The 24,201-nt window shown below is 40.4% G+C and overlaps 1 protein-coding gene across 2 annotated transcripts in view; it reads right to left on the bottom strand.

The window, feature by feature from the left end:
- LOC118318029 (arf-GAP with coiled-coil, ANK repeat and PH domain-containing protein 2) overlaps positions 1-24,201 on the bottom strand; it is a 46,281-nt gene that overhangs the window by 5,337 nt on the left and 16,743 nt on the right. The window contains exons 5-23 of one of the 2 annotated variants that reach the window (XM_035647282.2): positions 22,610-22,668; positions 21,185-21,368; positions 17,941-17,985; positions 17,771-17,866; positions 13,501-13,575; positions 12,513-12,524; positions 7,723-7,835; positions 7,049-7,100; positions 6,324-6,424; positions 6,104-6,209; positions 5,469-5,677; positions 4,616-4,685; positions 4,260-4,354; positions 3,724-3,926; positions 2,287-2,379; positions 1,390-1,622; positions 1,107-1,216; positions 876-986; positions 75-136 (exon numbers count right to left, since the gene is read on the bottom strand). In XM_035647282.2, the coding sequence (XP_035503175.1) occupies positions 75-136; positions 876-986; positions 1,107-1,216; positions 1,390-1,622; positions 2,287-2,379; positions 3,724-3,926; positions 4,260-4,354; positions 4,616-4,685; positions 5,469-5,677; positions 6,104-6,209; positions 6,324-6,424; positions 7,049-7,100; positions 7,723-7,835; positions 12,513-12,524; positions 13,501-13,575; positions 17,771-17,866; positions 17,941-17,985; positions 21,185-21,368; positions 22,610-22,668 (2,029 nt within the window). The remainder of the gene's footprint in view (positions 1-74; positions 137-875; positions 987-1,106; positions 1,217-1,389; positions 1,623-2,286; positions 2,380-3,723; positions 3,927-4,259; positions 4,355-4,615; positions 4,686-5,468; positions 5,678-6,103; positions 6,210-6,323; positions 6,425-7,048; positions 7,101-7,722; positions 7,836-12,512; positions 12,525-13,500; positions 13,576-17,770; positions 17,867-17,940; positions 17,986-21,184; positions 21,369-22,609; positions 22,669-24,201) is intronic. The other variant, XM_035647283.2, reaches the window with a different exon arrangement.

Genomic DNA, 24,201 nt, shown 5'->3' with positions numbered 1-24,201 from the left:
CAGCTGCAGGCTGATAAACTCCTGCATGCACTTCCTGTACTGCATTTCGGTCGGGCTGTTGGTGTTATATTGACCTGACTGGCTGTAGGGCCCCTCCGCCTCTCGCATCTCCTCGTTCATCTTTGCCAGTCGCAACCTGCGGAGCAAGTAATTGAGTTTAAAGTTTATTCCTCAGACAGGCCAGATGTAATTCTTGAGGTATAATTCTTACCTTATTCTTGAAAAATATAGAAAGTCAGCTCTGACTGACAAATTAAAGTTTTCATTCTATTTCTGGATAAGAGGCCAATGTTTTACTGAAGAAAAGAGGTGATCGGATTTTCTCTAATCTGATTAAGTGGTGACATCTTGTGGCTAAAAAAATGTTACTCCAGGATTATTGCAGACATGCCGAGCTCAGCTCTGACAGAAGCTTCTTTCAGCTCGTGATCAAACCGCAGAAGCCAAATGATTAATGTATTTTGTAAACAGCTGTGTGTAGATGTGATGATGCAAAGTGAATTAGACGCTGTTTAGTCGTGTATGTTTTGTATCTGGTTCTTGTTTTATCCTGTCAGGGTTAATTTAGTGACAATGACCAGTTCACTGTAAATTATTCTGCACATAAAAGTTATAATAGTTCAAAATAACTGGTGTGGAAATTACCAAGCTTCTTTTTTTCGCTAGAATTTATTAGCCTTGTGTTCCAAACCACTTGGACGAGCATTAAAATTCAATGAAACATCACTATTTGTGTTCAGTTTCTGCTTAAGCTTCAGTTTTGTGTGTGAAATTTGATTGTATGTTTTTAACAGTGTAAGCTAAGACAAGTCTCCCAGCAAAAAACAAAGACAATAATAACGAATAATAATAATGATATCAGGTATGACACTTACAGTGTGACAATGTCTGCGTTGGCTGCATCCACCGCTATGGTCAGTGGCGTTTTCTCATCGATGTCTGCAGCGTTTTGATTCGCTCCTCTTTTTAAGAACAAGCACACTTGCCTGAAACAGAGATCCGACACAATGAGAGGGTTAGGGTGACACTCATCAAAATGACCCGTCACTGTTCTCAGATGAACAGGTTGGTGTGGAAATGATGGGGGTGAGGTGTGTGAAACAAACCCTGTGTGTCCCAACATGGTGGCGTGGTGCAGCGGTCCTCGACCCTGAGCGTCCTGCTGGTTCACGTTAGCCGCATTTTGAAGCAAAAACTCACAGGCTACCAGCGACCCCTGAGAGTAAATATTGATATGACACACTGGATTAATGTCTACTGACAAAACTATTGTGATTTTTTTTTCGAAATTAAATTGACTATGCTAACATTAGGTAATTTCCTTACTGCTTTTGCAAACTATCCACTCAAGACAGTAAACGGAACCAAATCATTTGTAGCCATACTTACACCCTGCACCGCCATGATGAGCGGCGTCCTCTTATCATCCTCAGTGTTGACCCAGTTGACCTCGGCTCCGTGGGCCAGTGCCTCCGCCATGTCCGGCAGACTGCGGGCGCATGAGGCCCAGTAGAGCTGCAGACCCTGGCTGTACTCCTTGGGCTCGTAGAAAACCATGTCCTTACAGGGAGAGGGCGGAGGCAGCGTGGCAGGCATGGCCATGGGCGGAGGCTCGGCAGGCTCTGAGGAATGGGAAGAAAGACAGGTCAGAAAGTTTATCCTTTCTAAAGATATATCAATACAAAATATGACATTAAATACAATAGAGCATGTGAAATATATATTACTCATGTACATTGTAATTGATACACTGGCTTTCCACACAACAAATTTTTTGTACTATTTGCACATTTTTTAAAACTCTTCCAGCGTGAGATAATTATTATATTCTTTTATTATATTACATCTTATATTTTTACATTAAATTAAACAAAAAAAGCAAAAGATGAAACTTCCTTAGCTGTTCATTGACTCAGATTTGTCCTTCTTTTCTCCAATATTGTGCGACACTACATGACTATACATTAGATTATTATGTTAAAAAATATCTGTGGGTGTTTATTAGCTCATCAGCTCAAGTGTCAAATCTTCGAATAATTATAACTTGTCCTTCTCTCATAATCTTATCTATGGCAAAGACGAAGGCATTCATATCATCTGTGGCGCTTTAACTCGACAATTATTCTCTCTCTTGCCTCATTCTTGTCCTCCAACAACAACTGTGTCCCACTCATGTTTGTGCTAGATGCTGGTTGAACTTTGCCATTACTGCTGTCTTTTACTTTAGATAGGTATGGATGTCAATGTGCTGGAAGACGTATTGTATGTGTGTTTTTTGGGTCTCACCTGCTTCTGCCAGGCTGTTATTGGATTGGGTGTTGGCCAGCATTTCCCTGCTTCCGTCAGCACTGTTCTGGATGCCGCTGTCTGCACTTTTCACTGTGAAGCAAGGAGTCTAGGTCACTTTTTGCGGAACAACACACAGATGTCATTCACCGCAGGTATAAAATAAAAGGAACACCTTCCTGCTGGTTGTTTTGGTGGTCTAAAGCAAAAAAAAAAAATCTCATTTTTTATCTCATCACACAGCAACTTTATGCAGCTGTCGGATGAAGCCATTTGCTTTCTGTCCCTAAAACAAAATTTCAACATCAACAGCAACAGCAGGTGATCCTAGTATTTTGTAAAAAAAAAGTGTGCACACACGTCCCCGGCTGAAATCGACAGAATAGAGAACTGAGTGACAGATCCTCACCATCACCTCATGTTTCAGGTCCTTATATACCAACAGATATGACAAGACACATACAAATGCAAATACCAGACACTATACAAAACCATGTGTGAAAGAAACACTGCCCCAATCCCCAAGGGAAAACAAAACATGGTACGCTCTGCAATGCTCTTAACATGATGGAATGGTCCATTAGGAAAGGTCTGGATGAGGGAGGAACAGAGGAGTAGATGGAGGGTTGTTATTCGACAGCCCCGAAGCAGTGAACACGATGGACAGAGGGGGTGGAGAGGCAAGCGAAACACTGAGCATTTAGTACTTACTGCTCCTGAGCTTGGCGGAGGTGTCAAAGTAGGAGAAGAGCGAGTCAAGCTCGTCAGCACAGAAGAGAGAGTCGCGGCGAGGCTCCGAGCCGCGGGCAACAGCTACGCAAGGGATGATGGGAGTTTGGATATTGGAGGGTGAAGGGTGTACATTGTGTCAGAGTGGGGTTGGGGGGGAAGGCGGTGAAAGCAGGGGTTAGTCCAGAAGCAGAAAACAGCCAGGAGATGAAAGAAAAGAGTGTGGGGAAAAAAAGAGAAATTAAGGAAGAGGAGAGGGAGAAGAGCAGGGTGAAGGCAGAGAGAGTTATACTACCAGCTCTGCTGACACTGGGAGACAAAGACTACGAGAAGCAATGGGAGGCAAAGAAGGCTCAGACATATGCTCAAAGAACATACACTATGCCGATGGGTGGACACGTCTTCACAGCAGTGCAAAAAAATAAAATAACATGGGGCATAAATTAGGTGGCCACAATCAAAGACGACACCGGTTTTTCCTCCTTGATGCGGCAGAATTTTGTTTCTCAAGCACCGTAACTAGTTCCAAAAGATCAGTACCATTGATTTCAAAATGATGCAGATCGTTGGAGTTGGTGATCTTAAACCCATCCAGCCAAGATCTAGGACACTGTCTAGAGTGGAGCTTGGTTGTCAATTTAATCCTGTCATCCTGACATCAACGTTTACCGGGTCAGAGGTGTGTTCTATATTTATGGTTGTACTGACCTGTCTTTCCAGATGCGTTTGAGCCTGGTCGGAGTTTGGGGGTAGGTGGAGGCGGTCTCGGGGGTAGATGCTCAGAGCTGCTGCTCAGCCTCTTCTCCTGTTTGCTCAGAGAAATCACTTTGTTACGAAGCTCCTCATCGGACGGCCGGCGCACAAACCGGCGGTCAACGTATTTGGCTTTGATGTAGGCCTCGACCTCGTGTCTGGAATCAAGAAGAGTAGGGTTTTGTTTGTCAGGCTTCAACAATTTTTTAACTGACACTTATTTACTCAAACCAGGATGCAGAGGGTGTACACCAGCAGAAGATCCGGTTTTTAATACAACATAATAAGGCCCAAGTCACATTTCTATATAATAATACCTATATTTAATTTATGTTTTGTTTATTCTTTTTCCTATTAAAAAAAAAACTGCTCTGAATACCAAGGAAACAAATCCATTGAGAAATAAATCAAGAGAACACTTGGTTATTTTCCTCAAGAATTTATTTCTTTTTGATCTGAAAATACCAATATGCTTTCGACTAGTACTGTACCTCGGGTCTCCAGGCTGTGGTTTTCTGGCTCCCAGCTCCTCTCGCCGAGCCTCATAGATCTGGTTGATCTCTCCGTTTCCCAATTCACACATCAACTATAAAAAAACAAACAAAGGAAAATTGGTTAACACAGCTAGACCATCAACCAGGTAGTTGAACATATACTGTGCAGTATGTGTTACACCAGCTACATGGATTACACACAAAAATGCTCAAGAAAACAGATGAAGCGATATTAAATGTGAGCAACACAAACATTTAAAAAGTTAGTAAGATACCACTTCCTAAAAGAAAGACTTGTAATTTGAACAGGACAGGTCAGGTATGTTTATGTACATCAGCTTTTCTTTACAAACCTTAAGTAGTTCGGGTTCCCACGTATCCAAAGTCAGAGATCGAACCTTGGAGAAATGCACTCCAAGACTCCTGCAGGCGAAGGAGGAATACATTTGTTTTTCAATATTTTTGAGTAGGCTAAAAGGCTAAATACTGTAGTTTCAATACTTTTCAGATCATAGATCACAAAAACCTGGTGGGTTCAGAATATAGTTGTAGATGTCACAAATGGAGTAATTAAAGGATTTGTTATAATTTATATTTAATCATTACATTCTTGTGGTTAGGAAATCACAATACAATAGATCCTAAAAAGTAATATGGATTACTTTCTTAGGATGTAGTGTGGCAGAGGTGGCTGTTGCCTTTTTTGTGGAAAACACATGGGATCTGACCCAGACACTTCCATGGAAATTAAAATTTAGCAAGAATAATAACTCACCCAGCCAAGTAATTAAACATCCCCAGCAGACTGGGTGTTCATATCAGTGTTTACATTTCAAAAATCCCATAAGACCAAAACATTTTGTACATTAAACTTACACCATGACTCTGATGGGAAATATTTTCCATGACCATGGCAACTAAAATGAACTCAAAATGAACTGTATCCCTGCAGATGATAAATAAATACATTGTCCTGATATTAATTCTCTAACAAATTATTTTCTCTTTTATAGAAATACACATCCCCAAATTTCCAAAGTGTCTTCCTTTGTGATTTTAACTGTTCATTTTAGTTTGATATTCAAATATCGACATCATCCACATCTCTTTATTATTGCAGGACTTGCTTTTGCTGCCACTTTCATCTGCCATCAGTGTGATAAGACCCCAAAACGGAAATTGCTCAGTAAAACACAAACACCTTACCTGTGAATACCAGAGCACTGTATACACAGGGTGATGCCCAGATTGATGCTGGCCCAGCGAGGGTCTGGCTGGCCGCAGTCACAGCAACAGGCGTTTCCCTGGATGGCCAGGACCTTCTGCAGGGCACTCTCGCCTTTCAGCGATCTCTCCTTTGGCTCCCCACCGGAGTCCAGACTCCCCGTCGATGTAGACGACTTCCTGTCCAGCTTCTAACATGAGAGAGATGGGAGATATGAAAACCGTCATCCAAAAGAATTAGTGACGATTTATTGAGATGGGCTTGAATTCAATGAAACTTTATACGTGTGGTGTAATTGTGAGAACCAAACATTCAGAGGTTACTAAAGGGACATAAACTAAACCCGTCAATTCAATGTAAACAATTGTCAGCCATTGTTACATACATACATATACAGTATATCAATATTATGATATCATATAATATGTTTTAGTATATTGTCTGGTAAAGTGTTTTTCATTTTTTATTTTGAATAGTTAGAATCTTTCTTTCATATTTTTTCCAATGAGATTCTCATGTGGAATAATTCTCTGTAGATTTGACTTGCTTCCTTTGATTTTTTAAATGTATGAGTCATTGCAACCATCTAATCAGCAGGACTGTGTTTGTTCTGTACCTCGTCTTCATCTCCCTTGTCGCGGAAGGCGGTGGCAATGCTGTTCTGGACGGCTTTGATCCAGGCCAGTCGCAGCTTCTCTGAGTCTGCCTGCATCATACAGCTCCTGTTGGGAAGGACAGACATCACACAACTGCCGTCTGCCCAATGTGTGTGTGTAGGAGGTGGGTACAGTACTACACAGAAACTGATGAAACATATTTCAGTGATTCAAACTTACTTGGTGGGTGACACCACTTCGAAACAGAAGCGACGCTCTATGTCTTCACAGTGTTTGACTGTGCATAGCCGGAGGTCCTCTACCACCACTGTAGGGTTGTCCTGAGGGAACAGCACAGCAGCTTTGGTTAAACACAATGCACAAACACCACTAAAGTACTAAACATGTTCCATTTTTTTTCTATGTATCCCTTTAATAATCACTGAAACTGTCCACATTCACCAGACAAACAGTTGTTACATGTTTATCTTTAACTTCTCCGACTATAATAAGAGTCACAGTGGTTTTCCTCTGCTGTGAGGACAGAGAAAATGCAAGTCACAGCATAGCATAGCTTTTCCACCCTGAAATATTTACTGATTCAATGGGTGTTAAGATTTTTTTAGATGCCTTATCAAAGATGATTCTACCAACAGTTTTACAATGAAATGTTGCAGAGAATGTCTAACAAAGCCGCACGCTGTTTTTGTCCAACTGCTATTAAAATGTAGTAAAATATTACCCTTTATTCAATGAAGCTAAATAATTTAATATATTTGGAAATGTTTGTATATCTGAATTGTTTAGAAATAGATCCGGCCGTGACTCAAGGAGTACAATGTCTATCTTTTACAAAGTGCACTTACACACACATACGGTACATGAGAAGGGTATCTGTGCTGTAAGTCCATCACATGCATATTTGATCGTGGTTGTGGTTGAGTTCAGGGAGTCACTTGACATACCTTAAATTTCTTCTGGTAAACTAGCTGATTGTTTTGGATGGAAAACCAACGCCTGAAAGGAGATCATGGGTTCATTAAAAACACATTCAAGTCACATGCAGTGGCCAGTGATGCTCCGCGACATCTTTTTTAGTCTGGATGTCAATGATGGGAAATCCCTGCAGAAACAAAGCTGATGAGTTGATAAAAAGATTCAAGAGGCACCGACTGTAATCAAGCACAGTAAACTACGGCATTATAAAACTTACTATATGTGCATTTTGTAGGAAGCCAGTGCAATAAGACATTTATTACTTTGGAATAACATCATGAAAGGAAGAGCGCTCATTTATACGTCAATGTATGGTCATTGATAACATTTTAAATTATAGGGGTCAACTTGAAAAGACGGGTGAAGTGACTGACAGGGAATGTATTAAAACTTGTATTTAATTTATCCACCAATGCATTACCTCCTCCTCTACTCTCACCTAATTATATTCTTATAGCCATGATGAAAAAAATCCTTATCAAGCATTTGATGAGGCATTTAAATGCAAAGCACCTTTCATATTTCTACTCCAAATTCTGAGGACAGCCGTTACCCTCCATAATCAGCCCACAACCACTGTTCTTTATCATTAAATTGAATTTGATTTATCATAAAATTGCTAGTTGAAGTGTGTCTGCTGTACCTATTCCATGTCTTGAAGGCGTTGCTGGCCCTCTTAAACAGATAACCCTCCATGGCAATGCCATTGTCAGCGTCCACATTGTACTCGAGCTTGGTGTCGTCATTCGAGAAATCCTGAAAAAAAAAAGAACAAGGACGGTTACAATATTTTTTTCCCACCATTATGCTTATTAATCATTTAGTGATTTTCAATAGGGTGAGGTTTTACATTTTCCAAAATCACAAATGTGGACTGATTCATTTAATTTGAGCCGCACTGATGACAATGATGTTTCACACCATGATCCGGAAAAGCAGAAACAATATCCATATGCTGACAGAGTAAAGCTCTATAATAACCAATATACTGGCTCAAGGTTAAATGTACAGGAAGACCTTTAATGTGGAGGTTCACACACCACATATTCGACATTTGCATCAAGGCTTCAGAAAGTTTTACTTTTATTCATATTTCTCTTCTGACTTGGTCACTCTGAAGTGAAGATCTGCCAAGTGGTGTGGTGAGGGAACATAATCAATGCCAGGCATGATCAGATAATCCTGAGCCAGCAACAAATACATACAGCATTGTTTTTGTTTGTATACAAGAAGGAAAAGTCTAATAACACATACTCAGCCTTTAAGATCAGTGGTTTGCAAACATGCACAAATACCCTTCCCATTACTGCTCTACATGCACAACAACAAATGATCATTAAATTAAGAGGCTACATTAAAAGTTTCTGCAGGGATTCAGCCAGGTCGTTAACGAGACAGTTATTGTCCAACAAGGAGAAAAGCTGCCAAGCTGAACTTTCATGCATCCTTTGCCTCACTGACTCTGTAACTCAATCTGCTGTGTTGTCATGGGGCCCGTCCCGATGACCGGTCTATCTTTAACTACCCGAGCTGCTGCCACACTTTTCTAACACCCTCACGGCTTCCTCAGTTTCACGTGACATTTGAACACTGTGATGCGTGGATGTGTGTGTGTGTGTTACAGTGCATGTGTACTTGTGGAGTCTGTTTACATCGTCAGTGTCATCGTCTCTGCGACAGCTCGATATCTGGGTCTGTTACTAACGGGTTTCTGACTCAGCCTGGATCACTTCGTCTCGACCATCATTGTGGAACCAATGACACTAAAAGCTCTGATTGAAAAGGTAAATGTAAAGAAAACAAACCAAAATCTTTAGAGCCGCGTTTATAGGTGAAAGTTGAACATCCCGTCGGCCTGTTTCTTCACATCAGTGAAAAGTACTGACCGTCCTTTTGTCAGTTGTTTTTTAGACATGAATTTTATGAGAAATTTAAAGGGTAAAGCATTCTTTAAGTCAGCACATGACTGATGGATTGAAAAGATGACTAAAATGTCATCACAGACAAACCCCCGTGCAGCAAACTCAGCGAGTAAAACACATCAACATAGATTATTCTGAGCGTTGGGTGGAGATGACCTCAGTCATTCGGCCAGTCTCCTGTTACTTCCTGGAAAGCAACCATGGTGGCAAACATGCACATCTTTGTTCAGCAAGCTTTTCTGTATGTATGTGACAATGTGAGTGCTCAACCCTTCCTGTAAATCAGAGCTAGTAACTCAGTAATTGGTGGACTCAAACAAATCTACAAATATGTACTGTGCATGTTTGATCAACAGGTTTTTTAAGTTTGGCTTGTGTTTTTAAGAACAAATCAGATTTAACCACCACAACAACCTCGAGTTCACAGGCTGCAAAATATATTACATGTGAGTGTTTGATGTAAATGTCAGAGTGTAATAACTGTGTGCTTCAGACGCTCCTCTCACAGACTGTATTTAACTCTAATGGTTTTGTTGTTTAAGTTTTAATTTTAAAATTGTTTTATTGTGACAGTTGTGTGTTATTATCTGTAAAGCATTTTGAATTGCATGAACCTGTACGAAATGTGCTATACAAATAAAGACTGATTGATTGATTGATTGAAGTCTGCTTGTGCATGCATCTCTCTCATGGCCCGGATCTGTAAATGTAATCCAAGCAAAAAGCTGAATAAATTAAACCCCTCTGTCCTTTGAGTGTCACAATTTCCTGCATGACATATACTGGGACAAGTGAGGTTATTTTGGGTCCACAAGGGGAAAAACAAAAAGTGTCTGTTTTAAACTTGTGAATAGGAAGATGATGGAAAGATGGAAAACACCTTCCGGTATTCAAGCAATCACCTTTTCCTGGAAGTGGGACTAAATGACTACTATATATAGAAAAAAATAGGCCAAAGAAATCATGACAATGACCACTTCGATCCATGTGTGCCATCACTCACACATGTACCCACACAGTGAGAACTAATGAAACACATACTACAGTGCAGGTCTGGTGCAGTCATGTGAAAACCTTTCTGTTCTCTTGTTTCAACTATGGGTTTAGAAATTTCTTCGACAATTTTCAAACCTTTTACACATTCTTAAAAACAGGTAGTGGTCAAGCTTTGAGTGAGGCTGGTGCTCTTAGTTCCTGAAACACCGAAGAAACGTAAGATTTTCATCTCGACAACAGAGATCTGTTCAGCCAAAAAGTGACAATCAACTGCAAAGCAACAAACCAGTCGCTAACATCAAACCACCAGCCGGAGTTGACTTCATCACACTGGCACCAATGATGAGGCATCAAAATAATGCATGCTGCATAATCAAGATGCACACTCGACACTCGAAACTACAACAGTTGAAGGTGAAAAAACAACTCAAACACTGCACTGCATGAGAGCCGGATAGGAAAGGAGAGGAGAGGAGATGAAAGACGGGGGGGGCAGGTGGGGTTACACAACGGAAGTCAGATGGAAATCGATGCAGTGACTCTACGTACGGAGGTCGACCTCCAAGCACAAAAGCTGCGGCAGTCTGGTAAAGAGTCGGGCTCTGTCACCTCCTAAAAACGTTACACACAGCAAGAGAACGACACACATAGATAAGAGATATGTATTTCTTTACGGTAACACATAGGAATTTTAGATATGACTGATGTGCCAAAATAAAAAACGGTGTACACACAAGTGACAAGCTCACACTAAAGAAACGCACTCACCAAATACCAAACGTAGTGGAAACGGCTGAAAATCCTCATTTTTCATCGGTTTCATGGAGTGTGGGCCGCTTTGTGTGTGTGTGTTTGTCTGTCTGGATGTTTCCATACGAGGCAAATGAGTCTTTGCGATCTCAGAGTCTACCTGTGCAGCATCTCGATGACAGTCCGATGCTGTAAGCAGCGTGACTCGTCCCTCACCTCCTCCTCTACCGTGGCTCTGTATGTGTCCATCTCAACTTTCGTCACAGGTTCTGCTCCTCCTCCTCCTGAGGACTCAGGCTCTATGCGAGAATCACCTCTGCGTGCGTGTGCGCGTGTGTGACCGGGTGTGACTGTTGGGTTACAATAATCAAGTGGGACCGTGCAGACGAGCTCAGGCATCAAACATTTATACTGACTTCAGTTTAACAGACGTGCACTCAGCTTGTCCCCTCACTCTCTTATCCCTTGTGTGTGTGTTACTAAAGAAGCCAATCCTTTAACCATGCTGAAGGTTTGTAACTTCCATCCCGTAACATAAAAAGCATTTACAGCATGTATGCCTGTTAACTGAAAAAGAATCCCCCACAATTTTAAAACCAGAGCCGTTTCAAAAACCAATGACTGTTTCTTTGCGATATTAGAAAACTCTTTCGCCCATCTCTCTCTCCTGAAGCACCACAGTTAGACTGTCATGCCCTTTGCTCACAGTGCTACTGCTGGATAACGAACCAAGGCAGACAGGAAACATACTAAACACAAACTCAGGACCCACTTCAACTCCCACGAGGATGGAAGGTTTCATCAATACAACAATAATGGGAAGGGTTTATGTGAAAACACAAATAGGGTGGCCGGAATGAGGAGCCATAAAAATAAAACAAGGCTAAAGGGAGCAGTAAGTGACTGTTGTAGTGTGAAATGGAGCACAACATCTGATGACGTAATACAACGATGGTAGCTGAATTCCTTCACAAGACGTTGAGCTTTTGAAACTCACCTGCTGACTCACACTGAGGTTTTAAAGAAACATTATTTACTGTAAATCTACCAGGCAGCATTTTACAACACTGGTAAGTGAGGAGGACAGCCCCACAAGTAGACAACATCCATCACCAAAGAAACTACAAAGGCGATTGTCAATTAAAGGTGCACCAAATAGAAAATCAGCATGTTGGGTTAAAGAACCAGTTTTGTACATTAACAATAACATTTGTGCACTTAAGCCTGTAACACTAGGGAAATATTAATGTTTGGGATAAGTAATAGTACGACAGAACTATACATTGCTTTTCCAGTGCACTTGTCTTGTAGCTATACTAAAAACAACAGGCATGTTTCCCATCATTCAACTGGAAACCTTTGCAACATTTTAAAAAAAAAGAAGAAAGTGATAAAGGCCTTGCTTCTTGTCATAAGTAAGCCAGGACCAAAAAAAAAAAACTTTCATAAAGAGAACAAAACAAGCACCATGGAAACAGCATGGAAAAGCCATGTGCAGTATTGTAACTAAGGTTGAGGTGGACTTAAGCACACACAAACTACAAAAAGCACAGGGACAAATGTGACGACTGAAATCTGTTATTGGCATTGTATCGTGTTCGTGCATGTTGCCAGCTTAAAGTTTAGATGAACCAGCTTACTCATCTTCCTACAAATGATGAGAGCTGAAAAAGTCTCAGCAAGTACAGCATCTGTCCATCCATGCAGACATGACACAGAAACGACAGAGGGAGGAAGGAAGAACAGAGAAAGAGGAACAGCTTACCTGTACAGCAGCCTGTGGTGAGTAGTAGAGGAAGAGAAGGGAAAAGAGAGCAGAAATAGCGGAAGAGACGGTTAGTTAGTAGAATCTGTGCACAAATAGCTAAAAGAGGGAGAGGGAAGTGGGAGAGAGACATGGTTAAAAAAAGAGTATCAAAATAAATTTAGTGAGGGGAGGAGGATAGGTGCTCATGGACGAGCGGAAGTTGGCACACATGACATCACCGACCGGGCGAGAGGGAAGAGAGAGGACGGGGCAAAGGAAAAATACAGAGGGAAAAGACGGGAAAATGGAAAACAACAAAAGGTAAATCAAGAACGATTGGAAGAAACTTGTAAAGAACTGGTAAAGAGACAAGTGCATGTTGTCTGGAGTTAATGAGGTTGTATTGATGTAAAGTTAAAGCTAACTCCAATATAACATAACAATCCACATCTAGTCTGATGAGGGTTCATAAAGCTTTATAAATAAAGTTTATAAATAACCAGGAAATATCAGTTAATTAAAACTATGGGGGCAAAGAATACTCATGAATCCATAATCTTCCATTTCCTGTTTGTTATTTCTTGCCAAAAAAATGTGTGGTGAACCCTTGTGAAAGACGATTCATTTAAAAGAAAACGTGTGACCCATTGTGGATGTTATAGTTGGACGGGTGCTGGAGAGAGAAGCTGAAACATAATCTTGTTTGTTTAGAAATGGGTTTTCTGTCAGCTGTAAATAATGCATGGGCGTGGGATCAAGTTACAGCTGAGGGCGGGGCACTTCTTACATTCACTCAGATGACAAACATAAAATAAATGGCTGGAATTAACAGCTTCAGTAATCACATGCTCCCCTGGGCATATTGATTATATATGCAAGTCTGTGTGTGTGTGTGTGTGTGTGTGTGTGTGTGTGTGTGTGTGTGTGTGTGTGTGTGTGTGTGTGTGTGTGTGTTTGTGTGTGTGTGTGTGTGTGTGTGTGTGTGTGAGAGAGAGTGTGTGTGCACCTTTTGCTGGATGGTGGAGTGTTTCTGCTCCATGTCCCTCTTCTCTTTGGCAGCATCCACCACCAGCTGGTCCAACTGCAAGAGACAGAACAACATATTAGTCAAGCTTGGTAAACCGCCTGGTCACACACACATATTTTACGCAGAAATGCATCTTACATTCAAGACAAAATATGAACTCATCACATTATTTCTTTTTGATTCATGTCATAACAAAATTACAGATGACGAAGAGAAGAACAGAGTAGTGTCATAGTCACTAAATCAGAAAAGCATAAAAAAGATCTATTGACTGGATTGTTCTTTATTTGACTTTTCAATCTTGAGAGCAAAATCTCTCTCAACCTATTTAAGCAATTTCTTCACAGGCCTCATGAAGACAAGACACTTTTCTCTTCCAAACTAAACGGACTGTGCAACTGAGGGTTCATCATGTGTGAAATTGGATGGGGGATGATCGATTCTCCTCATCTGTGGGGGTACCCATTGGTGTGAAGAGGGGAAAACAAAAGGATCTTTTGAGCAGAGAATAAGGCAATAAATAAAAATAGGACCTCAATGAGGTCGCCGGGTGATGTTGAAAATGAAAAAGTGAAATGCTGCTGCGTGCCTCTTGATAGTCTGTTGCTGCAATGTGACCTAAATCAGCATGTCTCCAGCCTCAAACACAAAAGGAACAGCATCTAACTTTAGGTCAATCACTGGGGGGGGGGCAATGTAGAATTACACGTGAATATGGGGTGAGTAGGGTTTAAAGTTTCAGTCGGCAAACTGAATCTAGAGGCAACATTACTACACTATGAAACAGATGAATCTGCCATTCACTGATTTTTTATTTATTTTTTTACTACCGACCCAGAAACCACAAGTGATTAATTTAACAGATTTTTCAAGTAACTAATAATAGTTGTGACCGAACCAACCCAGGACTCTTCATTTAACGTAAAATTGGATTCTCAGCATTAGTTGCTTGGCCATAAACACTTGATGTGGTCTTCTGCTAAATGAGTGTTGCCAGCAGTTAAAGCGATAGCATAAAGGGAATTAACAGAAACAACAAAGATGAGAGAGAAACAAGTCAGTTCAGAAAAGTGTTGCATGTTTACTACACATTTGCTCTTTAATGACTGTGGTGGTTTTACATGCAGCAGTAACCACAACTGTGAGCTAGAGGGCAATTCACATTAATGGGTTACAGAGAAGACACTGCTTAAAAGGATAGAGCAGGGTGGAACCAACGTTTTACTTCCTTTCCGATGGAGCATTAAGTTTTGTATTGTAGCTTTTACAAGACAAAAGATCCCACAAAATAACATTCTGCTTACTAACATCAAAGACACTGATCTTTCCATCTCAAAATGCTGCTATCAGATAGATTCGGAGAAGACAGCATTCGAGGGAGCTGGGTCTTTTGTTTAGAGAGGAAATGGGCGGACGGCAAAGCGGCAGGCAGATAACATCAGATGGGAAATGTTTTCCTGTGTCACACCATAACAACTAGTCGAGTCCGGTCCATGCTGTGTGTTTGCTTCTATCTGCATCTGTGAAGGCCGGTTTGTGTTTGTGAAAGCAGCTCTCCGCATATTCTGTGCCAGTGACTCACCTCGTCTTTAACATCTTATCTATCTTACTGTGCAGCCGTCGCCGACTATGTCAGTGGAGATGTCAGTGTTTCATTCATTCTGCCTCCGTTTTTCCACCTACAGACCTCGGCACCACACTGAAGCCTTTCTAGTCAATCTCGCCGTCCACTCAGGTCTGTCCTGACATGTAACTATGACGACAAGCTGCATGATTCATGGAAACGATTCCAAAAATCCCTCTGAATGAATATGTTCGCTCGACACATGCTCAGCCGTGAGCTTCTGTGTCACGGACGGAGGCATTCAGCAGAATATCGTATATTTAGAAGCAAGGATGGAAAAAGTGTCATATTTTACATGAAGTCATAAAGTTGTCATGCAAAAACACAAAAACACAACTTCAGAAATCTTAACTTATCTTTGTTGATTGTGTGTTAAATAAAACCCCATCTGATACTATTTCCCTGCTGTGTAACATTCTGTCTCTACTGCAACTTCTGAGTTTAACCATCTTCCTGCTTTTTCTGCCTTTTTCTGTTGTTTATAGAGGTTGCAACTTCCAAGCAAAACCAACCACAGATTATCTTGCATAACCAATCGACACAATGATCCACACTGTCATCTTTTTTTCCCTCCAGGCTCGGGACAGGAAACCAGCTCTATTCATCAACTTCTCACTTCTATCATTTCTTCTCACCAACCCAAAGTTATAGAACAGATAAAGATCAAAATTAAGCAGTGTTTGCATCAGAGGAAATATGTCTGCTATTACTCCACTGACTTTCAGGGTGCTTTGAAAAAGTATATATTCTCCAGAAACAAATCAGGAAAAAAAACGGCAAAAAAAAAAAGAAGAATCACTTCCCATGATCAATTATTTGATAATAATAGCTTAATCCTTTTCTTTTTCACTACAGAGTGTCACCTATTCTCCTGACTTGGTTCTGAAGAATATGTACTGGTATATTGTGGCTAGTATTGCCACCCTTGATCACAGGCATAAAGCCATATTGTCAGACCTGTTGACAGCTCCTCCACACCTCCCTGCACAGCCTCTCCACCTTCTTCAGCTTCATGACGGAGAGTAAACGATATAATCCACAATCTTCTTGTGGCTTCTTCCCACAGCTCGGCTTCTGATCTTCTTTTCCTTTCAGTTTTGTCACTGCTCCAAATTCAGTGCGACAGGCTTATAAGCCATACAAGCACAGTTATACTCCAGTTGTTCATCGGCTTGAAACCAACCCTCTATCTCCCTCTCCCTCCCTCTTCAGGGTCTTGATCACTTCTCTTCCTTCTCTCTTCCCCCCTCACACAATCCGTGCTTTTCTTTTCTTCCAGTCTTTTGAGTGTTGAAGCCGCAGGCTTACAATCCATGCCTTTCCATTCAGCTTCAATCACTTTTTGCTCTGAGGAGATTACATTCTGCCTTTTATTCCTTCCTAAAATCTGCTTCATGAAGTGGGCCCCGTCTTCCCGCGTCTCTGTTCCCGGCACTCTTTGGTTCTTTCAGTCAATTTTCTTGATAGTACCAACGTCAGATGGTTCCAACTTCAGAGCACGAGGGTTAGAAACCACACCGTTTTCTCCAATCCAATTTAGAGGATCGCTGTCTTAAGTCTTCAGATCCGGCTTCCAAAATTATCAAACATTTTAGTTCCTTTTCGTACATAAAAAACATGTTTACAAGCTACATTCAGCTCCTCCTTGACTTGACTCCTGAGTGTGTGGCTGGACTCCTTCCTTCCTTCCTTGGTCCTTCACCCACTTTTAACGAAAAATGCCTTCTTCTCATTCGGCTCTCTAGTGTGCCAGCCTCAGAGCCACCAGTTTAGGTTCCACTACCTTCAGCATCAATCTTTGCAGTGTTCGCTCTGACTGTCAACAGTCAGCTGAAGAGTCTACGACAGGAAAACCCTTTTCCAACCCCTATCTGCTTTCTTCCTCATTCCTCTCTCACTGTAACAGCAGTTCCTCTGAGATAATCATCTTATAGACACATTCGGCCCATCCTCTGGCTCAGAGGGAAGGCTCTGTTTATCAGAGGATGCACACAGACACACACACACACACAGAGCCGAGACATCAGTTGACAAAAAGATTGCAGCTCACACACAAGAGAGAGGTGGTCCAGAGGTAAAAGGCTGAAGGTCAAAGTGCAGTTGTACTGCTCCATAATAATTGGACTGCAAACTCAGGAACATTTATGTACAATGTCAGACAAAGTCAGTGTCATTTCCAAGTTCTCACCTGCAATTATTCCTCTAAACTTTAGATGAAAAAAATTGTTTGAACAATGAAATAATATTGTCCTTGCCAACATTATAAAACATGTTTACTCATGGCGGTACACTGGTATGTAAACTTTGCAAACAGTTATTCTTCCACTCCACTAAAAATAACCTCTGTTTGCTTATGTAGCCAGAGTTTATACCGTCTGTTCTGACAAAACATAGCAAATATTGTCCAGGACCAGTGTCGTTTATATTAGTGCATATTATTGTATGTAGTGTAAAGTATATTTTTACAAGAAATATTAAAATTAAAAAAGGAAGAGACACGTTAATTTTAAAATTATGTTTTTTTTCTTTTCTTTTAAAAAAACCCAAATGTCCTTTCTAAGAACAACTGCTGATGTTTTGGATTGAAGAGACTGAGTGTGCATGTGTTAATGCTGTAGCATGTACCTGTCCTCCAAGCTGTTTCATGAGAGGTTGTAGTTCACTGAAGAGGTCATATCCTTGGTGAAAGAAGGTCAAGTGGGCGTACATGAAGGACAGCATCTGTAGAGCAGGAAGCCATTAGTCAAACAGCCAAAAGGAAAGATGCACATGATGTGTTAAAGAAGTATACATACTGATTTCAGGATTTCTGATCTTCTCTTGGATTGTAGCACATTGATCTGTCATGAACAAAAACAAAACAGTGAGGAGATTTTTATGTTAGATGCTGCTTGATCATACTGTGCTGATAAGGGGGAAAAATAACTCAGATTTATATTAAAGGAAATCTTCAATGACAATATCGCATCTGACAGACATCTGCACAGAGAGAAAGTGATGAAAAGAAAAATGAGAAATTAGGGAGATGAAACAGACGTTAAAAAAAACCAAAAAACTTTAAAAGAGCAAATGAAAGAAAGCAGACGAGCGTGAAGAGTCGTACCAAGGTTGAATAATGTTACCAACACCATCACCCCATGCAGTACTCGACAACAGTCCTGAAAGCTGGCACCAGGGGGAGCCCTACGTCTCATGTTTGACAGATGGATGCCACTGAAGCCACTGTCTCACTTATTATCTACATCTCCAGCTGCATTCATTGTCCCCCTCTCTCTGCGCGTGTGTGTGTGTGTGTGTGTGTGTGTGTGTGTGTGTCTCGTCTGTTCTGCGAGTTTATCAGTTAACGTTGCAAATTAAGGATGAATGATGGCTGGTTGAACATGCACGCAGATGCTTGCTGATTTTATTGTGACAAACCAGGAACTAACGACGCTGGGTGTGGTGGATAAATATGGCCACTATGAAAAGCGGGGCAGCCTCTGAATGAATTGTATCCCTTTGCCTCGGACCGTTTGGTTTCCCCTTTTGTGTTCGGTAAAGCAGGGACCAGACACTTAGATCTACTAAAGAATAAAAGTTAAAATCCTTGTTGTGGCCGGCCATATTTGTCTTGGCAGGAGGTTGTAAGGCCCTTTTCCCTAGCAACACTAACCACGCACTTGTGTTTATATACACAGATGTAACACGCACTCATGGAAGGAGGCTTACTTTTCCGACTACTAGCCCCAGTGGCTGATGCATCACAACTTTTACAAGCCCCCGTTTCTCTTGATTACAGTTAAGTTGCGACTGAAGTAGCATCGCTAACAACAGTTGTTTGACTGGCAAAGCACGAATATAACAAACACAGCAGCCACGAACATTTATGAGCATTTGGGTGGTAATTGGTTGGTAAACTGTGATAAATTGTAAGAGAGTAAGGACAAAACATTCAGGAAAAATGTAGGCTTAAATTAATATTTAGGCGTTGGGGAAATACAGCACGCATTTATCTTTAGTGGCGTTTATCCGACAGTTCTATTACACCTTAATCAGTCGAATGAAACAAACCCTGAAGATTAACGTTTAATATTTTGGTGGTACGGCTGGATAAAACAGACGCGCTCCATTCCTAAAATGTTGTGAATGTGAAGTCTGGCTTACAAACCCTCTCATATATTTCCCTCTCCCTCTACCATCTTGCATGTCACTGTAAACTGTACCCTGTATAATTAAGCAAAAATGCCACAAAAACAATCTAAAAAGAACTAAAAAAGAATAAAGCTAAAATCAGTTTTAAACGTTTCCTGCGAGCACAGCGACATACGTTAGCTGTGTTTTCTTGTTTAAGTGCTGACAGCAGAATCCTATATGTAAAACCTAAAAGCAGACCTATTTAAATGAGCTGTGCTAGCTGCTGAGCTTATAGATTTCCAAAAGGCACACTAACAGGCAAGATCAATCTCAACCAATTTCTAACAGCCAGGCTTCATTTTATGAGCCAGTGATTATGTAGTGGGCAGAGAGAAGACTGCACGACCTATTTTGAAACCTGCTTTTGGGTTTCTGTTCAGCATCTAATTTTGGAGCTGAAGGCGCCCGTGAAGCGTTGTCTGTTCTTTGAAGGGAGATTCAATAGCAGAGCTGGCCGTCTCTCACAAGATAAGACGGCACATATTCATCAGAGCTGCTGTGACCAAAGGGAAAGACCAACTGCTCAGCTGACGCAGTCGATGATGTATGAGCACATTTAAACTGATTTACAAAGAGTACAAGGAGGAACATATGCAATACTAAAAGAAAAACATGATTTTGTCACCTGAAAGTCCTTTTGTACAGAATATTCAACCTCTTAAAAAGGAAGCTGTTATTGTATGCAAATATATTACAGTATCTCAATGATGAAATAGTAAATCCTGTTCAGTTCTTGTATTCTTCCTCCAACAGCCTTCTTCCTCTGCTGCTTGCTTTTCAATTATCTTTCGTAAATATATATGAATCCTAAAGTCAAAATGAAGAGGAACTTTGTAAAAGCTTCAGTTATAGACATGAGAAGCCTTTAATCAATTTATAATGTATACAATATTAATGTGCTGCTTGTTTACTAATCTATCTATGCAACTGCACACAGTAGATGTAGTACACCACTACGTACCATCATATCATTGTTACTTTTTCCAGAAAAAAATCTAAAAACTACTTCTGCCTACTTTTACTACCAATAACTAACTAACTGCTAATGTCTTTGTTCTGCTGGAGGCTACTGCTGCTTTGTTTTTGAGCTAAATCCACTCGGTGTGGTAAACTGGAACATGACAGGTGGATCAACTTGGGCATTTCACTTTGGATGCAAACGCAACAGCGGTTCGTTCTTGTCTGCGCCGCGTCAGCATTTCTGGCCTGACGCAGCATATCAAGTTTCATATCCAAATGTTGGCTTGAGGTGCACAGAGAAATGACATACATGAGAGTGTGCAGCACAGCTCCTCACCCCCTAAGCGTCTGTTGCAGATCAGCGATGTATTCCATTCAGTTTAATTGGATTTTTATTTTGATAGCACCAAATCACAACATGCATTTATGTTCAGGCACATTACAGAGGAACATCGAGACCCTAAAATATTATAGAGAGAAACAAGTTCTCACAAGCACTCTGAACAGTGGAAAGAAAAAACTCTCTTATATAGTGTTATGTATACTGTTGATGTAACTTTAGAGAATGCAATGTATTGTTTGATGGGTTATGGCTGCAAGATGTGGACGAAAATGAGACGCCATGGAATTAAATTATGACTGCATGTACCAAATCTGTACCACCGGTTCTGTGCAACAACCTGTCACACACAGTCTAAACCTTAGTGAGTTTTTGTAACTGTACTGTGGAGTTTTCTTGGTCACAAAAATTCAGTTTTACTCACCAGAAAACACAGTGTCTAACAAACATGTTGAAGGAGTTTTATTTTTCATTAGTGATATAAAAATGTATATCCTAATAATTAGTCTTGCATAATATAGACAAATATATTTTTATAATATTTTTGGCCAGATTTTCCCCCGTACCTGTAAAACGTAGTCGAGGACGATGTGTCGGAAGCACTTGCGTGTGGCCGTGAGGATGTTGGTGGCTTCCTCCACCTCATGCTGCTTGTTGCGAGGTGCCTGGGCGTTTTTTATCAGAGCTGCATCCTTCTCCTCGCTCACTTTATCAAACTGCTTCTTGGCTTCTTTGAACTTGCGCAGGTCACTGCCAAAGGGGAAAGGAGGTCGTGGGTTTATTAAGAAAGGACATTCGTAATTGTGTGGGATGATAATTGAAAGAAAGTCATTGAACAAAATCAAAGATACTTAGTTATTCAATATGATGTGAGGATAATGTATGACAGTTAACTTCATTACCTGAGTTGGGTGAAACAATTTTAGATTAATGACAAAAATATATAAAATGGTGCGATGGGATTTTTACATAATTTAGGGGAAAACTTTCATGGGTTTGTCAAAAATTCTGTGACCAAGTTCAAAAAAGAATTTCCCCTTTGTTTTCCACTGTCTTGTAAGGGAAAAGGTGAAATGTTAAAGGAAGTAATCTCTGGTTATAAAACAACACAATCGAGGTCAAATGGGATTTCGCAAATCTTGGTCAGCTGGAAAACCAAGATGATTAAAACAAACCGTCAGTAATTTGGTGAAACTACTTGACCTGGTTGCAAAGCTGCAGTGACTGGGTGTTGCTAATATTTGAGGAGAAGGACTAAATATGAATCCACAAACGTCTTGTTCCACATTAAATCTTTTTTGTGTTTCGCCTAAGTGAGATTAAGTCACATCCGAGAGCTGCAAGGTGGTGAATTATTCTGAGATGTGGGTGTTTAGCCTCGTTGTGCCCAGAGCAAAAACTGCTAATCCTCATAATGAAATAAACCAGAAGCCTCCACTGCTCCCTGCACTTATACAAGCAGTCTAGAATTCAGTGCTGTACGAGGAAGATAATCAGGTCCACAGTACATACACTAAGAAATACTACTCTGTACAGTAATGTTTTTTATTACATACAGTAATCTAATTTTATAATTACAATTACATGCTCCGTCTAGATACACAAGGAAATATTACTCTGTACAGTAATATATTTTTATTACATGCAGTAATCTTATTTTATAAGTACAAGGATAAGCACAAAATTATTAGCGTACCATTTTGTGATTATCCTTGTGTATTACAGACTCCGTCTAGATCCACAGCACATCAGATGTGGTTTCTTTATATTTATAACTTTGAGAGAAGATGTTCTCTGTTACGATCTATTGCAACTTGGATTTGAAGTGCGGGTACGTTATGTTCGCCCTGAATTTGACCAGTAGTCTTCCTCTTAAATTGATCTACAACTGAGCCAAATCCCCAAATGTTAAAGTGCTGAGCCTTGTTCTAACAGACAACACAAACAGTTAGAATAAGCAGTTTTATTCATTGTATCCAACTTATACTCACTCTTTGATAAAAGTTTGAAGCTGGGTCTTGATCGATCTCTGGGCCTGGTCAAATAATATCTGTGGGGAGAAAGAAGAGTGTAAATCCTCCTTTCTGTTTTGGTGGGGGAGAAAAAAGCTTCACCCTAGTTATTTGAACAATTCAAGAATTAACTAATCTTCAGGCATTTCTGTAAAAAAAGGCAACATAAAGCTGATAACTGCATTCATTTCGGCAAGTCAGCAACTCTCTTTAGGAGGAAACATCACAGGGTGTAATTATGCAGCTAAATTTACACAAACACGCTGACTTCTTAAACTCCCCTCATAAAGACATAAAGACACGAGATGTGACGTTATTCGTTTACTCTTGGTTGGAGTCATATACTCATTGACCTGTATGACACGAGCTCTCTCGCAAAAGACCCCGACAACACTCATCTCTGAAAAAAGGGCTTCAAGGCAATTTCATGGCAAGACAAGACAATGTGACCAGTGTGGCTGTGACGAGACGCTACCAGCGAAAAACAGATTGAGCACTGTGTTTGAGTGGATCATGTGGCAGAAGATCGCTGAGTGGTAAAAACATATCTGACAGTCAGCTGACGTGACCACAGTCTCGGTTGTTGAGTCACAGTCGCACGCACTGTGGCTCCGGAGGCTCAAAGGGGACAAGTCAAGGAAGCTAATAAGAGAACTTTGGTGAAGAATGACTCTGGTTCAAAGGTGCTGCAACCAAAGACAGAGTATATACAATGTTACATTCAACTAAACTGGACATAATCAAGCCAAAACCTCTCATTGATATGATGAAAGGACTGTAAACAGACGTCTGAAATATAGTCCTCATTTAAAGATCGACATCACCCCAAGGGAAAAGCTTGAAGCTGCCATTTTAAAACAAGGTTCATGAGAAAAGAACGATTATTTTAATTATTATCAGTTATTATTCTGCCTTCGTTCAGTTGTTTGGTCTAAAAGACATTACAGAGTCCGAGGTGACATTTTTCATCAAATTCCTTTACTCTGTCAGACAAAGCGTCCAAAAGGTTTTCAGTTTACTGTAATATATCTTCACATTTAAGAAAATGTAACTATGAGAAATGTAAAAAAAAATCATTGAATGGATTATCATAATACTTGCTGTTTAAATGTATGCCCAATTAATCAAGTATTAAACCAAATCAATCTGAAAAAAGTTGCTTTATCCTGGGTTTTTTTTGATCCATCAAAGAAGTTATAGAAACACAGGGATTTACAGACAGGTCTCTTTACAGGAACAAGTACAGTTATAATGAATTAGTCTTTAGTAACAGTTACATCGGGTTGTGTATTTTGGGGCACGATAATGAAGCAGCGGTTTCACTACTGTTATCACTCACTGCTCATCTTGCAGTAATAATGGGCTAAGAAAAATATATTTTAGGGTTGAATAGGTTGCGCAGAGGTAGAGTTTGCATTCCCATCCACAACCACATATACCGTTTAGATTCAACTCCCAGTTCCAGTTCACTTGGATTTTGCTGCTAAAGCGAACAAACATGTCACAGATAGTGTGACACTGGCTTGGAAACTCAATCCAAACATGTTACGTAGAGTTAATAAAAACAAAGT

This window comes from Scophthalmus maximus, chromosome 13 (genome assembly GCF_022379125.1).
Source record: "Scophthalmus maximus strain ysfricsl-2021 chromosome 13, ASM2237912v1, whole genome shotgun sequence".
Classification (NCBI taxonomy): Eukaryota; Metazoa; Chordata; class Actinopteri; order Pleuronectiformes; family Scophthalmidae; genus Scophthalmus; species Scophthalmus maximus.
The sequence above is the reverse complement of the archived record's forward strand: the minus strand, read 5'-3'. Positions and strand labels throughout refer to the sequence as shown.